The sequence below is a fragment of the Dermacentor andersoni genome, chromosome 3 (genome assembly GCF_023375885.2).
Source record: "Dermacentor andersoni chromosome 3, qqDerAnde1_hic_scaffold, whole genome shotgun sequence".
NCBI lineage: Eukaryota > Metazoa > Arthropoda > Arachnida > Ixodida > Ixodidae > Dermacentor > Dermacentor andersoni.
Genome location: NC_092816.1, coordinates 129,352,611 through 129,370,918, shown reverse-complemented (window position 1 = coordinate 129,370,918; position 18,308 = coordinate 129,352,611). Strand labels below are relative to the sequence as shown.

Here is an 18,308-nt window from a genome sequence, read left to right as displayed (position 1 = left end):
TCCCGAAAGCGGCATCAGTTTGGTATATTAATTTCAAAGATCAGGCAAGAATGCGTTGGCGTTCTGAATCATACTTGAAAAAAAAATTGCGATGTTTTGGTCCGGTTAGCGGCTTTCCAACGAGAAAACTATTCAACTCGGCTGCGTCCGAGCTGTGGCTTCTTACATATTTGGGTGACTTGTGTTTTCAGGAAGCAATACTAAGTTTATGTCGTTTTACATGCTGCAGGCGGATACTTGCAACATCTTGGCAGCAGCGTTTCCTGGTAGAATTCTGAGTACGCATTTGGGCTGGTCGGTTCATGATTACGTGCAGTAAAACAGCGCTAAACAACAGGACGAGGAGAGGGACACTGTCGTCTGTGTCCCTCTCCTCGTCCTGTTGTTTAGCGCTGTTTTACTGCTCGTTATTTCCTGGTATTTTTCATTATTCGTCTGGTAGTATATACAATGGTTGCGTTGCAGGTTTTGAAGTAAATTTATGGCCTTACGCACGAAACAGAACGGTTCTGCACTAAGTTCATGGACTCCTGGAAGAAAACGCTCTGCCGTAAAACTGCGTTACTCTACGAAACAAAATATGTGAACGCATATTGTAAGCACCGGAGCAAGATACTGCTAAGGCCCGCTTTTAGTTCCCGTGTGCCAAACTAAACTGCAGCACCAACTAAAATTTGCGGCAACACTGACAGGCCTTGGGCAACAGATTTAATGAAGAAAGTCTAATTTCAAGAACATTCTGATAACACGATTCCAAGTACGGCGGTCAAAAGTCAATGCTGGGAACAAAATGCGAGCCAGAGGGTGTTGCAAAGTTTTCGTAGCTCCGCAACTATTGGTGCAGTGAGAATGACAACAGAACTTCAAACCGCTTTCTTCGAACTTTCCTGATTCCATGGTTTCCTATTTCATTCACTAATTCCGCTACGGTGACTGTGCATGCTCTCAAAGGAGATAAGGCTGTGGCGATACAATAACAGGGGCTAAAACACGCATTGCGCTAACACCGACAACGTGCTCCTCAAATTTTCATTGTGCCCAAAGCACATGGGCAGCTGATAACACAGTCTTCGGCCCTGGACCGAAAGCACTTATCCGGTTTGGCATAGCGTGCAAATACGCACACGTTCAAACCTAACGGCAGTATTTATTTGAACTCTGATGCGCATGGCTAACGTACAAATAAATAATCAAAAATATGTTCAGTCAAAACAAGCGCAATCGAAAGCACTCTGGCGACCTAAATATACGACGTTGTACGTTGTCACTGTCACGGCGTATGGTGCGTACGCCAAGCCTCCCTAGCTTTCTGCTGCGGGTTCAGTGCAGACTGTGCGACCTACTATTCGCATCTGTTCTTTTATCTTGCTGCGGTGCACCTACCTCCGCTAATGCGACGCGGTGGCGGTATACCTGCCGTTGCGGCACGGGCCGGAAACCACGGCCTTAATGACGCTCCTTCTTCCGCCCTCCTCGCCACTACTACTACTCGCCAGACACGAAACCAGCAATCTCTCACTCGCGTTCTTTCGTTCTCCGTAAGCGGCCGCCAGAAAGGTGCCGCTTCGTCGTCGGCGATAACCATGCCTGTCGTGCTGTACAATCTAGTCGGCAGTCCGCCGTGTGGCTTCATCCGCTGCTTGGCGAAACACATCGGCGTCGAGCTGAACCTCAACAACCTCGATTTCACCAAAGGAGAACACCGCACCGAACAGTTCCTCAAGGTTAGTATACATGGTCTCTTTACTGCACCCTCGAGTATACACGCAGAAACTGTGCCTCGCTATGTTTCCTTAGCGCATTGTAGAAACATTGAACATGCTTTCTCTCACGCTCAATCGTCTTCGTCAGAAAATATTTTCTTTCTTGACGCGAAGGTAACTAAGCCCACCTTCCACCCAAACACATCTGTGGAAATGTTCAGACATTTGTCAACTACATAGAATTGCCTTTGTTGTCGAATGAGGAAATGAACGAGTGATATTTTGTCATGAAGTTAAAGGAGTCGTTGTTCATTTTCTTAACCGTGTATTGCTCCATATATATAATACTTGTCTAAATACGACAGGAACAAGGTTTGGCATTACCATTGTACCTGACATTGCTTCTTCTATGATCTGGCGCATTTTTTTGTCTATTTCTTCCCCGCCAGTGATTCATCCCTGCTCATTTTTTCAACCGGCTGACATTCTCGTATTCAGCATAAAACGATATTTCCAATTTAATGTGCAGCACAGTGTGTGACGGAACCCCAGGAGACGCGTGTTTAGAAACGAGTGCAGCTATACCCAATTCAGCAGCGGGAGGTAAGGACAGTTCAGAGTACGCTTCCACGCCGAAAGCTTGCAATCGGCACCGCCAGGCCTCGGGAGCGTCGTCCGCGACGCGACGTCCTCGGTCCCTTTTCAAAGGCTTCGTGTTCGCGACAGAGTAAGCGTGGCCACTTGAGCGTTTCCCGGCGGTTTGCGCGTCCGCCAAGTGCTTCAGTGTGCATCTCTCGAGAGGTTTTTCTACGTTCCTCCGCTGAATCAGCCCCCGGCGCTGTAGTCGGCAGACGAGGAAAGTGCGGCGCGACCTTGAGCCGTTGTCGCAAGCGGCGCTTGCACCCTGATTTCAGGCGGATTAATGACATTGTGCTAGCCAGCCAGGCTCGCTGGAGCACGCATGCACTCGTAGGCTTACATTCATTTTCAAACGAAATGCCTATGCGCAACCCAACCCATAAATATCGCAGTGTTTAATAACGATAAATTAGCCCCTTAACCGTTTTGCAGGAGCCCTGCTTGGCCAAAGGGCTTTGACAAGCAGGGCTCGTCTGAAACGGTTCAGGTGTTAATATCCAAAATTCGCATCGAGAATGCATTCGCCCCCAAAGCGTTTAGGATGAGTGTAGCACATCCTTGATGTGTTTCCCTTTGGGAGCTTTGGACGAGAGACATTCGGGCACGGCTTAATTTAGGTTTCATTCGGCAGATGGCAATACATGCCCAGTGATATTGTTTTTTTTCTTCAACACCTGGAGCGCGTTTTTGGTGTGGCAGCCGTCATGTTCAAAATGGCGTCTCAAGGAGGCATCGTGTTTATCCCAGGTCCATCTTCCTGAAAAAAAAAAAGTATTTCTTTGTTTTCTTCTTCGTCCTACGATCATTGTTCAGACTCCATGTGTACATTGTTTCAGGAGGCAAACAAAAACGTTATGATGGCTGATATTGCCAGCTCCCCAGACGTAGAAGACGAAGAGAAAAGCGCAGAGTAAAATTGCGTACTCGGACTGAAATTGGCGTGAACAGATTTACGGCGAAGAATGTACGGTGTCAGTTTGATTCTCAGACTTGTAAGAAGAGGACTTTGAGCTCACCAGCAGAATTGTTATAATATATGGAGTGTTGTTTTGTAGGCGATGAGCTGGTTTTGATTATACTCGATCCGCCTCTACGTGATCCCTCTTTTTGAGCTTTACCACAACTTGTGAAAGTTCTATTAGTAAAATAACGCACTCTTAGCATGCTCCGCTAAAGGGACAGATAAAAGAACAATTTTCTAATTTCTTCCATCATTCTGGTCATAACCAGCACGTTTTTTGTGCACCTATACTATGGCGTGCTATAAACTTCAGCAACCTATTTTTATTTATTCTGTGAGTCGACGATACTTTTTTGTCTGGAAATCTGTTTTTTTTTTAAAGAACAATATTAACAAACAGCAATAAAAAATTACCACGCTGGGTAAGACATTTCTTCATAAAACTAAGCGGCTAAGGGGGTTCAAATACGAGACAAGCTAGACAAGGTTTCTTTAAAGCACATTTAATGCAGACCTGAAGAGAAAGCCAGGAAGTTCTTGAGCTAAACATCATTGTATAATAAATTGTTTTCTGAAATTTTGAAGATTAAGGTGGCATGACCCGATTCGTGATTATTTCTCTTTACTGAAAGCAGCTTTCATCACATTTCTTTTCTTCTTTTGTTGGACTCACACACCACTGCCTAGCTCTGTTTGAGATAAGGCATCGTAATATTTGTTGTTTTGCAGGTCAACCCCTTCCACAAGGTACCTGCCATTGACGACGATGGCTTCATTGTCTATGAGAGGTATGAGCCATCGATCGTTCTTCTTGCCATAGATTCCGCCTCCATTAACCACACTCGCCGACAGGTGAATCCACCAGAGGCTCGAAATGAGACGATCATATGGCTCCATCTAAATTCGAACTTTTGCCGGCGAAAAAGCTAATTGTCAGAGGAATACTACTGTGCGATCCTTTCAACATCAAGCTGTCTAGATCTGTGCGTCCTGGACGATGACCGACAAACACGAGCGCTTGTCTCAACCGAAGAGCGCGTGTACGTTTGCCTGTAACGGCTTGGTGCTATACCGGCACAATTCAACAACCACAATGTATTACGAGGTATCGCTAAATCTACCACCCATTTCGATGTCCTGGATTTCCCGTCACGCGCTTCACTGTGGGTTTCATGAAGGCACGGTGCGCGGCACACGTGCTTATGCAGTCGCTAGAAATTGCACTCGGCTTCCCGCCAGTTCAATTGAATCCTGGGGTCTTACGTGCCAACATCACGGTTTGATTGTGAGGCATGCCGTAGTGGGGCACTCCTGATTGATTTTGGCCACCATGGCATTTTTAACTTGCCCCCGATGCACGAGATGGTAGTGTTATTTTGCATCCCCCCCCCCCCCCCCCCCCCCGCCTTCCGTCGAAATGCGGCGGCGCGGCCGGGATTTCATCCCGTGACCTGATGATTTGCACCGCAAAATCATAGCCGCTAAACACGGCGGCAGGTTACCGCCAGTTCCACACTGTCGGACATAGCCGCTACCTGCTTCAATCGAAAAACTCAGATTGCGGATTTGGTGGTTATATTCTAAAAGCGGCGTTGTCCGGATGCCGTGTGCATACTTTATGTGAAAATATCAGGGCGTAATGTTTGGGCGACAAAGACCTAAAAGGCGCAGCCTGCAGAAATGTTGATCTATGTGATTATTATGCCTTATGGCGCCGCAGATTAGTCACAACCAAATTATAGGCTCGTAATAATGAATTAGGACGGCAAGCTGGGCGAGTTGAACTGGGTGAACTCAGGCGCATGCGTCAGCCAGCCTTCTATCACTCTGCAGGATAAAGAAACTGATTTTTTGAATGGCAAGGTAGGCTAACACCCTTGTAAACGTCACTTTACACGTGTTTACATTTTCTGTATATTATAGTCCGTTGCTTGAAATAATAAACCATTTGTTAGTCTGCGCTCCGTGTTGTGTACTTCCTCTCGCCCTTATTTCGGGTTGCGCTGCCCACCTATAGCAACATGTCGTAATAATGATTTTAACGTGAGGCACAACGTAAGATGACGCGGCTAAGTATTGTGCAAACCCATGTATTCGGTGCCAGAACGATTTGCCGTCGCGTTCAGCGCAGAAGTTTGTCGAGTTTTAATTTGTGAACTGGAGAATGCAAGGTATACGTAAAAACAGTAAAGACGGTGCTCTGCCGCCAAAAACGCAAGTTGCATGAAGGAAGGAGGAACGGGGGGGGGGGGGGAGAGTGGTTTACGGGTAAGCAGGTAAGGGGGCCGCATTGGGCATTATTAACTGCTTTGAAAATGACGGTAGACAGTATGGTAGTCCATAAGCCATGGAACGGGGCTAGTTTTCTTTGCACAGGGCTAAAATTTCCCATGGCCGAAGCGTAGCGTAGCGCACGTGGCCCGCATAAGCGCTGTGGGCGCCTTTTTGTCGCTGCCCAAGTCGCCATTGCTGCTAAATCTTTAATTGTAGCCGGCGAAAGAGCAGGGGATTTACGTATAAAAAAAGTCTAGCAGGTCAGCCTGACCTTATGCGCTTTAAAGCTGGGGCAGGGGGTAAACGGGAACGAAAGTGAATTAACAGGCTATGGAGACTTGTAGCAGGGGCAATTTTACAGAACTAATGGTCACTCTGTTGAAGGATACGTGGCCCTACGTCAGATTCGTTTGGTTCGCTCGATCTGTGCAGCAACGCCATCGCCTACTACCTGCTGCGGAAGTATTCCCCTGAGTCGGAGCTGTACCCCGCGTGCATTGAGACGCGCACTCGCATCGACCAGGTGCTGGCAGCAGCCAGCAGCAACATACACCCGCAGCTTGGCGCCTTTTTCGTAAGTGCTCACTTTGTTGCAATACAGCATTAGTCTCCATTTATTGACACTTTGCTTGGAATTTCGGTATATAGCATATGTTTAGGATGTAAATTGGGGTAATAAAATAAACTCCATCTATTGAGGGCTCTGTGCAGATGCATATCTGTAGAAATCATTTTTTGCGCACGCGTTAGTGTCTCGGCGCGTGTGTGTTTGTGTGCATCGTTCTGTGCGCGTGGACCGGGCTCACACGGGAGGTTCTTTACACACAAAATGTTTCAGCTAACTTGCCCCCAACCTATACAACTCATTCCATATACCTGGTTGTATACATCCAATTCAAGGTTGCGCAATGCCCTTTTTGAGCTAGTCAAGCTACACACCACAGATGAACTCATAGAGGCGCACAGACAAGCAGAATACACTCGCTTAACTCAATTTTTCACAGGACGTTACATATTAGACACTCTGCTAATTCGCATACCAGCAGCCGACTCCCCACTCCTGCCAGTCCCCCGCCTCATGCACGCTCAGCTCACATTAAAACCACTCTCTCGGAACACCCACGCCACCTATCATTCGGCCCACCACAAAGCCCGTGCAAAAGTTCCTCACAAATACTACAGTTCCAAACCTCACGCCGTGTGCGTGGACGAGGCCTTTACGGGCGAAGACGCGGCAGGTACAGTCATTGAGAATACACTACAACCCATCGCAACTCTCCATTTTCCTGGTGCATCCACCCCAGAATCACTGAAGAAGCGGCCACCACGCTTGCTCTCGCAGACACTGTCATCCGGCACGTCCTTACAAACTTAAAAACCGCTCTCCTAAATTTTGCACGGGAACGAGTCTATGAGACCACTTTCAGCATTCTCAGCTCGTCGTCCGTCAACCCGTCCCGCCATGTAGAACGGCGCACTCTGGGAACCCCGGCAACGAAGTCACCAATGACCACGCCCACGGTCTCATCAACCAGGCAGCGGCGGATACTGGAGTCGGGCTCTTCCGGGGAGTGCGTGCACTCGTTCATCGAGCTGACCCAGGCCTATCACGGTGAACGTCAGCTATACTCCCACCCCACCAATCCCTTGGCAGTTATCACCAAATATAATGGCGCCGCTTTCAGGCCCACACCCTCAGTTCCTCCTATTCTCTCTACAGCATCCACGCGAGAGCATACACCCCCACTTGTGCTCAATTCATCCACCCCCATGCTGCCCTTACCCACATTATCTATGAATGCCCGGCGGCCCACTTCCGCGGGGCCAGGAGCTCCTGACCAGCTGGGAGGAATGGGAGACCCTCCTGCGCTCGACCGACTCGGTCAGGCAGAAGATCGCCACTGACCGGGCCGCCCACGTCATAGAACTTTATGAACTCACAAATGTGTAGTGCAGTGGGTTCGTGCTGGGTCCCTGGGACCTACGTGCCTGAATCTCTTCGTCAGATAAAGTTGGTTCTGTCTCTCTCCGTAATAGATGAGCACCAGTGATTAGTCGACAATAAGTTTTAAGCATTTTCAAAGTAATCGCACGCACGCAAAACAGAAAGTTATAAGCTTCGGAAAATATACGGTTCTTTTTCTTCCATTAATAAAAGTGCAGCATGTGGTAGGTTTGTACCCTTACGGAAATTATCAACGAAGAAGGGGTTCCACTGACGGCGAGACGTACGAATAGGCGGTAACCGACAACGATTGTCACGAAGCGATGGCGCTGTCGTAGTTCAGGCCATACTGCTATCGGCCACCGAAATCTCATCAGCCTTTACGGATTCTGTCCACATGAAAACTATTGCACATTACAGATAACTCTCTATATCAATATTTCGCACTATGATTTCTTCAGACGGGAACGTGATAAAAGTAGAAGCCATGATCATGGCTGTTCGTTCCAAGCCCGTTTAAAAGTGCTGATGACGCTGCTAGCACACAGCTGTCACATACGGTTTTCTGAGCTGTGTGTGCGTTCTTTGGTGCCCGGAAAAGTCACAGACCAACGAAATATCTACATTAAATCAAACCGTCACGATGTTTCCAAACAACCTCTCGAATATTGCATTGAACAGTTTGCGTATACGCCAATAGCTTGCAAGGCACAGCTAGTTAATTCTTTGCTGTTACGAAATGGTGCTTACTGCGAAAGATATTCTGATTTCACAAGAAGATCAGCGAAGTTGCGTTCGTATAGTCCGCATCTTTTCTTTAATGTTTGGCACAAGGTATGTAAAACACGCCGTAGACAACATTCTGCTTTCTGCATTTATACGTGTAAACCTTAGTATGAATCGTTTTTCCACTGCACCGACAGAGTATGGAAGTCAGGGATAATGGAAAGTCGCTGAGAAATGCCTGTGTTCTGCAGTCGACTTGATAAGTTGATGAAGCTGGTCAATGGTATTCATGAAAATGTGCCTAAAGCCTCCTTCTACGTTAATTTTACCGCACAAAGGCAAGATTCTAAAAGAAGTTTGCGCCACGTTGCATCCGATTGTATTTCTCCTCGGACTGTCTACAGGTGGTTTATTCGACAAAATCTGACGAGGCCGGTTCCAAGACCGACCATGATAAATTTCGGTGTCATCGGGACATGCAAATTTCCTAAGGATCGCGTGAAATTGCATTAAGAGATGAAATTTTGTGTCAATCGACTCCTTAAGTGTGTATCCTTGTATACTGACCAACGTTTCCTGCCTGGTATTAAATCTTTTTTATACTTCAATGTGTCGCCGTTTTTATTGTAGTAGGTGTGGCTCTTGCAAACCTTGTCAGTTTTGTACTCTTACCAGTTCTTTTCACAGAAAATGTTAGACAACTATTAAGAACTAACTCATTTTCTTTGCCTGCTTTTTAGAGATAATGGTTTGTAGTTCAGAGTAGGGCTTTCTTCCGCGTTTTTATCAACTTTTGTTTTCGCTCATTAGTTTATGTATATCTTTTGTTTCCCTGTATTCAGTCATTTTCTGTACATCGCCTCATGCGCAATGCCATTCTGCGCCTGTAACACATTTAAATGAAATGTAAAAGTGACATGGTAAGTTCTATTAGTACGTAAATACATCGTACTAATGTACTTTTCCGTCTTCTGCACAGCGTCCCCGCTACTTTCAGAGTACCAAACCAAGCGCAGAGGAGGTGAAAGCCTTCGAAGAAAACGTAGTCAAGAACCTCGAGAACCTCATCGGAGACAGCAAGTTCGCCGTGGGTGACAAGCTCACTGCTGCTGACCTCTGCCTCATAGGGCACGTCACCGTCTGTCTCGAGGTATGCGTACGCATGTGCTGTCGCCTCGTTTTACGACAGCAATAATGTCCAACGCCCTTTACGCCGACTCCTTATTACCCGGGTTCCTGACCTATGAAACAGTCATTCGTTTGGTTATCAGCTGTATGCCTGAGATGTCTAGAACCTGATATCGACAAAATTCTGATATCGACAAAATTGAATCAGTAGAAAAAAGCCGTACGCTTCATTTATTGTTGCTGGGACAGCTGATCTAGGTCCCATTTTTATTAACCTGGAGCCCGTAATTTTCACAATTCGTTTTCGCGTGTAGTTGTTTCTAAGGTTTTTTTATGAATGTCATGATTAACTCTCCACAACTCCCTCTACTCAGCAATTACATCACACCTGTTATACCTGCAATCACAACACACGACCATACATGCACTGAATATATGTCCTTTTGATAAATAACTACACTGAAATGTTTGTCAACTGTTTTTCACATCAAAAGTAGAATTCTAGAACACTTTACCTGGTCATACCTGGTCTTTACCGCCTACTGAATTCTCGTTATAATGTTTGAAGGAAATTTTCCATTTACGCGGTTTGTTCAATGACGACTGAGACTGATGCTCCGAAATATTATTTTCTAAAAATTGTTAATCGGTAGTTTCACCTTTTTCTATATGCTCTCATTATGTTGAAAGCACGTGTCGCGTCTTTTCTACCAAGCTAAGATAGCGTGAGCGAAGTCATCTTTTACACCTACTTCTGTATCGCCTCCAATGTCTTCCCTATACTTTGTTTAATGTCAAAGCAATGCACCTTTTTACGGTGACGCGCATGAAGAAGTCCAAGAGTGCTGCACCTGAACTGTAAAGCAGGTCAGTGCATCGTGACGATGCTTCGCAGAATGACAAAAAAAAAAAACGACGTTACTTTGACATGTAGCAGGACATTGGTGCACGCGTAGACAAGCACTGGAGGCAATTTTATGTACGTGCCAAAAGATCGTTTTACTGATTGATGTGAACTAGGCGTGGTAGAAGCTGTTGGAAGCGCGGCTTCACTTACTGCCACGCATATAAGAAGCGTAAAAATTGTCGAATTATACATTTCCAGAAATAAATATTTCAGAGCACCAGTTTCAATCTTTGTTGAACCATCCAAATGTATATTACGGTCCCGGCTGCTGGCGCAGCCTTGGAGGCTACACTAGGTGAAAATAATGATTAAATCGGAAATGTAGGCTTACTGTGAGCGCGCATATTTTACACCGTCATTGTGGAGTACCCACAGCAGCCACGATTGGTTTTCCCTGCATTGAACCCGACGAGGCTCCAGCACCTCGCAACAGTGGGACTTTCGCCACATAACACTAGCGATTACACTGCTTAGACGCAGGGACCGCGTTATTGAACCTTTTGGACTTCACTGGATGCGCAAATAAATTTTTAATTTGTTTATTCATTCCTATTCACCCCGTTCCCATGCTCCTGTATGCCTTGAGACATTTACACTCGCATTAAAAAATGCCTCCAGTTAGAAGTAGTAATGAACAGGTTACAGAGGCTCCTTCTATAGCTAGCGATGAAATTATAAGTTCCTTGAAAGAAATGAAACAGGGAAACGCGGCAGGAGAAGATGGTTTACCAGTCAATTTAATCAAAGATGGAGCAGACATACGAGGTCTGTTACAAAAGTATCCGACCTTATTTATTTTTTGCGAACACCTGATGGATATGAAACAAGCGCGGTTGCATCAGCCGACCTTGAACCTTCGTGCGCATGCGCGAATTTTTTCCCGCCTGCCGATAGCGTCAGTCGCTGGGAGGCAACGTTTGAGTGAGGTAGCGCGCAGTGCTCTCGTCGGTTTTTTTTTTATTGCGAGGAAAATGGCGGAGCTACTGGAGCAGAGCTACTGCATAAAATTTTGCCAGACACTCGGCGACAGCCAAGCGGCAACCATTCGAAAGATTCAGACGGCTTTAGGTGACGATGCTATGAGCAGCACACAAATTAAGGACAGTTACAACTGGTTTAAAAACGGCCGCACATCGGTGGAGAGCGAGCCACGCTCCGGTCGGCCACCAAAGTGTCGAAATGACGAGGTCATGGCCGAAGTGAACACAGTGGTGATGCGGGACCGCCGTGTGACTATCCGAGAAATTGCGGAAGAGGTGGGCATCAGCACATTTTCTCCTCATTCCATTATCACCGAAGATTTGGCCATCAAGAGAGTTGCGGCGAAATTCGTTCCCAAGCTCCTCACGGTGGAGCAAAAGCAACTTCGTGTTGAAGTCTCACAGACATGCTGGATTCCACAAACAGTGAACCCAACTTCATGAACACCATAATCACTGGTGACAAGTCTTGGGTGTATGTTTACGAGCCGGAAACCAAATCCCAGTCGTTGCAGTGGAAGCATTCCACGTCACCAAGACCAAAGACCGCTAAGTGCGTAGCAACGTCAAAGTGATGCTGACTGCTTTCTTTGACTCCCGCGGTGAGGTACACAACGAGTACGAACCACAGGGTCGAACAATCACCAAAGAGTACTACAGGGATGTCCTCCGTCGCCTACGTGATGCTGTGCGGCGCAAGAGACCGGAGTTGTGGTCAACAGGAAATTGGCGAATGCATCACGACAATGCTCCTGCACATTCCTCGCACTTTATTCAGACTTTTTTGGTGACAAACCAGACTCCTGTAGTTTAACAGGCTCCTTACTCTCCTGATATGGCCTCCTGCGACTTCTGGCTGTTTCCTAAAATAAAGAGGTCATTGAAAGGAGCGCGATTTCAGACAGGAGTGGACTTCATGGCTGCAAAGAGAGCTGAGGTAAACTCCATTGCCAAAGAGGCCTTCTTGGAATGCTTCCAACAATGGCAGCACCGCTGGGAGAAGTGTGTGGAGACCCAAAGAGACTACTTTGAGGGAGATTAGGTTTCCAACGCTCCAGTTATGCCAGTTTTCTTTTGTTCGGCCAAAAGTCGGATACTTTTCTAACAGACCTCGTAGTGCTTCAAGAACTAGCGTTTCTTTATACGAACTGTATATGGACTTCAATGGTCCCAGAAAACTGGTAGAATGCCAACATTACACTAAACCACAAAAATGGATACGTTAAAGAAATGAAAAATTATAGGCCCATTAGCTTACCCCTAGTGTTATATAAGATATTCACCAAGATAATTTGCAATATAATAAGGTCAATGCTGGACTTTAGCCTATCAAGGCAAAAGGCTCCCTTCGGGAAGGGATACTCAACAATGGATCATCTCCATCTCATTAATCAGGTAATCGGGAAATCTGCAGAGTACAATCAACTTCTTTATGTGGCTTTGATAGATTAGGAAAAGGGTATTTGATTTAGTAGAGTTACCAGCAGTCATAGAGGCATTGCGCAATCAAGGAGTACAGGACGCTTACATAAATGTCTTCGTAACTATCTACAGAGGTTACAGAGCTACGTTAATTCTCCACAAGAAAAGTAGGAAGGTTCCTGTAAAGAAATGGATCTGACAAAGATACAGAATCTCTCCAATGTTATTCACTGCGTGCTTGCAAGAAATATTCAAGCTGTCAAACTGGGGAGGCTGAAGAGTAATAATCAACGGCGAATATATCATCAGCCTTCGATTTGCAGCTCATATTGTCCTGTTCAGCAACACTGGGGGTGAGTTACAACAAATGATTGAGGACCTTAACAGAGAGAGAATAAGAATGAGGCTGAATATCAATATACAGAAGGCAAAGATAATGATCAATAGCCGGTCAAGGGAACAAAAGTTCAGGATCTCCAGTCAGCCTCTAGAGTCTGTGAATCAGTACGTTTACCTAGGTCGATTACTCACAGCGGACGCTGATCATGAGAAGGAAATTTACAGAAGAATAAAAATAGGTTAGAGCGCACGCAGCAGATATTGTCAGATTCTGAATGGAAGCTTACCAGTATCATTGAAAAGAACGGTGTACAATCGACGCATTCTGCCGGTATACCGCATGGGGCAAAAACTTGCAGTTTGACAACGAAGTTCGAAAACAAATTAAGGACGGCGCAAACAACGCTGGTACGAAGAATGATAGGCGTAACGTTGAGAGACAGGAAGAGAAAGGCGTGCATCAGAGAGCAACGATGGATTGCCTAAATTCTAATTGACATTAAGATAAAGAAATGGAGATGGGCAGGCTATGCAATGCGTAAGTTAGATAACCAGTGGACCGTTAGGGTTACAGAATGGGGGCCAAGAGAAGGGAGCCACAGTCGAGGACAGCAGAAAACTAGGTGAGATGATGACATAAAGAAATACGCAGGCGCTAGTTGGAATTGGTTGACGCAGGACAGGGGCAACTGGACATCGCAGGGAGAGGCCTTCGTCCTGCTGTGGACGTAAAATACGCTGATGATGATGTGCCTCGAGCCCACGGCGTCGGCTTCAGTTTCTAGAAATGGCGACGAGAAATAAAACTTGGGCCACGAACGACACTGGGCATCGAACTTGCTTCTGAGGCAGCCGCGTAAACTTTGGAGGCGGCTGCGTGAACCGCGGGATTATCGCGCAATATCCACGCTTTGCGATTTGTGGGTTGTTTCTTGAACCACGCAGAATCAGGTGGTCCTGGCATCTGTCAATTAATTTCGGATGCTACGGCGGACAGTAAGTGGTGTACAAATCGAGCCCCAAATAACCGCTTTCTCTGAGGAACAGAAAGATATCGCAAATACAATGCTTTGGCAGGCTGTATGCGCAGGAAGTCATTGCAAGAGCTGGAAACACGTGAAGTCCACGAAGTGATCAACACAACCTATAATGTAGCCGGCGAAGGATACAACAGGTAGTACAGTGCGCGACGAGAACGAAGGTATATGCGTCCTAGCTGTCGCAGCGAAAGGGTTGAGTGCTGCAGGATATACTGAAATCTACTTATGTTTTTAGCCTCTTAAAGATAGAAACACTTGATTCGTTAGCATGTGCATAGCTAAAGGTGGTGCCCAAAACCATGACGTCTATGACGCGTTTTTTGGCACGCGCATTGTTTCCGCCGCATGCAACCAGCAAAAAGCATAGGCTTGAAGATTTGCCTCTGGTTCACCACCACTGTGGCGTAAATTTGAGCACCGCCTTCTACAAGTTAATACTCCCTAGAGATTCTCTCCGCTTGAGTAGAAAAGGGAGGAAAGCAGTCAGAAAGCCGTCCATCTGGTAGCAACATGGAAACACACGGAGCTTGTGGGCTGTCGATCACGAAAAAATATGAGCCCTAAAAAAAGTTTAGCTCGTGTCCGAATAATATGCAACCAATTGAAATATATGCAAAAAAGGAACACTTTCACGAGAACACACCTGGCTAGGCCGATTCTGAAGAATATTGTTGCATTTGAGATAGAAGGGTAACTGGCACTGATCGTAAGGAATAAAGTTCTCACGTAGAACCTCAAATGTCTTGCACAAATGTTTAAAGTTGGTAGGGTAAAAAAAGTAGAAGCACGATGCTTACAAACTCGTAATTCTCCATCAAAAACATTATTCGCAGTTCCGTAAAGTACATATGTTAGTGCATTTAATGCGGACAGATTTCATATATAAATTTATAGCTAAATGTACCCATGGATTATGTAATATTCCTACTCGCAAATAGCGGGATTTTCCTGAGCGTGTAGTGATATGCCAATTTTGTCTGCGTTAGATGTTATATTAGGCGCAGTATATAGAAGTGCGGTAGCACTTTTCATTGTTGAATTACAAAGTTGTAAACTTGATAGATTAGTTTGTCATAATGTTGCAAGTTTCGGTAATTTATATAAAAAGTATATTGTCTAAATAAGAACATCTGTTTCCAACCGTCACTAGACTTACTACTAGTTCGGCGAAGTGATTGCCGAGAAAAACCATTTCTTCGTTCCCATGTGTGCCTCCGAGCTTCCTCGAACGAACGTAAGGATGGCCATATTGTAGAGTTATTGTATGAGACCTTAAAGATGACAATTTTAGAGGCGGCATTGGAAGTCAGGGGCAGAACACTAAGAAAGGAAACAAGCAAGCTGTCCAATGCAACACAGGAGTCTATAATGAACCAAGAGAGCACGATAATATAGAGCCCCGGAAATTAGGATAGCCTGGCTCAATTATGCACATTTCTGAACACGAAAAAATAGCCTGCATTATAGAATGAGAAAGGCAGAAAAAGCATGGTATGCATGAAGTCAGCAAAGAAAATATTCAGACTTGTCACGAACAAGATTCACGGAGCCAGAGATAAACAGGACTTTCTCTTAAGCAAAAATGATGATATAACTGTGCACTTTTCAGACCAGCAACACAACCGAAATAAATGTCGCGGCGCAAAATAAATGGTAGCTTCGTGCGTTGTCATACGGGTGAAGCAGCACTTTGCACAGTTTAGTCTGGGAGAAATCTGACAGGAGAACACGGTATAATACTTTACGATGAGATAAGCCAGGGATATTGTTCTCGCAAGGATAGCGGGTATGCATAATCAACACCAGCAGACATCAAGTCCACCTCATAATTGCAAATATACAAATCGATATTGTTCCATAGAAGAAGGAAGTTAAGGGACTAAACATTTAGAGCCGATGAGAATTATGGGAGACACCAATCCATGCAATTACATATGCTCAGTTGTTCATGCAAAGTTCAGTGCTAGTCAAAGGCCTCTTGCTTAACTAATGCCTGTCGATGCTTTTTTTTTTCGTTCCAGTTTCCTTGTGTCGACAAAGCGAAGTACCCCAAGCTTACAGCCTACTATGAACTTGTGAAGAATACGCTCCCCTACTACCAAGAGATCTTCGGGCCTTTCACTGTTCAAGCCAAGCAACTCTGGGACCGTCTGAAGTAGCCACTATTCGTCCCTCTTCCCCAGAGAAGCTGCGACTGAGCCAGAAGAGAGATACCGTGGATACCATGAATACCGTGGAGCATGTGGATACCGTGGAGGCTGCATAGAACCTACTTCAGGGTCTAGCCTGGTCGTGGCTGCTTGTGCAGCATCGAAGTGCATCACGTGCAGGAGAATTGGTGCCTTAATTTTAATAAAAATGAGACCTCCCAGTTAGTTGTTCATCATTAACAATTTAACAGCGTGATTTCGGACAACTACAAAGCCAAACAGGAGTAAAAGCCAAGCATTGTATTCCCAAGGTTTGTATTTCTCTAATCTCTCAGTTTTTCGTGCGCCAAATGGGTGCTGTTTCTTCAGGGGATAATAAGGGGGTGGCGTTTGCAAGTCGATGCTTTATATGTAAATGCAAGGTAAACAACAACACAAAGGGATCACAGAGGACAAGGCAAATTTTCAGTTATTTTACAATGCTGCTAGGTCGACACACGCACGGCTAGTGCGCAGAGCCACATGCCACCAGGGGGCTCATATAAATGTTTTTGCAGCAGTCAGTGAAAACATATGTGAAATTATGGCTACATTCCTCGTTAATTTTCATTTGACGACGTAGTGTCATTAATTATTAGGCATTTCAGAACATTTATTTAGAGTATTTTGAAACCTGCCATGGCCGCCTGACTATGTTCCTCATTTTTGAGTGAACCACGCGGGAAAGCTATGATGCAAACACAATCAGGAAATCGTTGTAGGTGGCTCTGATGCACTTCGACAGTTCTACCGCCTCAAAATTATGCCTAAGGTCTTCAAACCAACTGAGAAGCTGTCAAGAACATAATTAATTCATGACAGAAAATGCCGATTGAACCCAGTCTCCTAGATGCATGGTTAGTCTAAGGAGAAATTAATATTTTACTTCTTCCATAATCTCGATAGTTTTCTTAGCCATCTTGCAGACTTCTTTTCAATTGCCTCGTAGCACCTCCTTCCCTCTTTTATAAAACATTAGTGCATTTACGAAACAATGGTATTACCTTCCATGACTAAACAAAATATATCTGTGGCTTAATTAAAATAATATTATTCTCAGGAATTTTACGCACTTCCCCGTATCTATTGCTCTATGTATCTATGTCCATCTCCAGCCAGTTTCCTCGACCCAAGCGAAGTTGGTTCACTGAGCACATGGTCTTATATATACAGATTATGGCTGCTATGCTCTGTCAAACGGGTTCCTAGAACCTGATATTTGAGTGTGATAACCGGAATCTCAGCCTGTTGTGAACAGCATTGGACAAATTGGGTCTCGTTGCCAGGACCACTTGCTTGATAAGTAATTTTCTACTCTCCTCATGGGAAAGCTAGATAGCTGTAGAATCTTTGTAGATATTTCCCGAGATATTCACGTATGCCTTCTGTACTGCTCGATTAGGGAATGCATCCATGACTGCTGGTATCTCTATAGAATCAAATGTGTTTTCGTAATCTTAAAGGACATACGCGGAACTTGACTGCACTCCGCAGATTTCTCGCTTACCTGGTTGATTACCCGAAACGGATCTATTGTAGAATATAAGCCAATTAAAAAGCGTGGCAGGCAGGCATTCTAGTCTAAGCTTCCTTATACACCTTAAGCGTAAACGAAGCCAACGCAGATTGGCAACTTATCTATAATACAGCTGCGAGCTGAAACGAACTAAACGAAGCAACTGGTAAAAAGAGCAGGGCAGAGTAGAAGAAAAGCTGTCTTTCCACTTCACCACAGTCGGCCTTATATATTATCGCGTTCAATATGAATTACAACACGGCATACGCCTGTCAGTTCCTTTAGGAAAATCTAAGGACGCCTAAGCAGTTCTCATATGTAATGAAAGCCAAATAATTATTTTGCAGTTGAACGCCGCTCAGCTGTCCTTCAGGTTATGCGCTGCGAGTAAGGTACGGTAACGGCACGTGCTGCCCGTACCAGCCAGCAGCAGCAGCCTGCTCTGCCAACGCAGCATGCCACCCACGTCTTGCGCGACGAGAGACCGAGGAACCAGCAGCAGCCACCAAGGCGGGCAGCTGCGCAGCAGCTAGTGGGGT

General features: G+C 45.4%; 1 protein-coding gene across 1 annotated transcript; it reads left to right on the top strand.

The window, feature by feature from the left end:
* Nucleotides 1–1,366: 1,366 nt before the first annotated feature.
* On the top strand, nucleotides 1,367–16,435 carry LOC126525238 (glutathione S-transferase 1-1-like). Its single transcript, XM_050173272.3, has 5 exons — nucleotides 1,367–1,724; nucleotides 4,033–4,091; nucleotides 6,010–6,151; nucleotides 9,228–9,398; nucleotides 16,086–16,435. Exons 1-5 carry the CDS (start codon nucleotides 1,392–1,394, stop codon nucleotides 16,221–16,223), a joined length of 843 nt encoding a protein of 280 aa, XP_050029229.3. The 5' UTR covers nucleotides 1,367–1,391; the 3' UTR covers nucleotides 16,224–16,435.
* The last annotated feature ends 1,873 nt before the right edge of the window (nucleotides 16,436–18,308 follow it).

Bases quoted from the DNA above. Each gene is read 5' to 3' on its own strand.
- LOC126525238 (XM_050173272.3), top strand. From the start codon at position 1,392: ATGCGACGCGGTGGCGGTATACCTGCCGTTGCGGCACGGGCCGGAAAC. The intron at 1,725-4,032 runs GTTAGTATACAT...GTTGTTTTGCAG, and splicing joins GCACCGAACAGTTCCTCAAG to GTCAACCCCTTCCACAAGGT. The intron at 4,092-6,009 runs GTATGAGCCATC...CGATCTGTGCAG, and splicing joins GGCTTCATTGTCTATGAGAG to CAACGCCATCGCCTACTACC.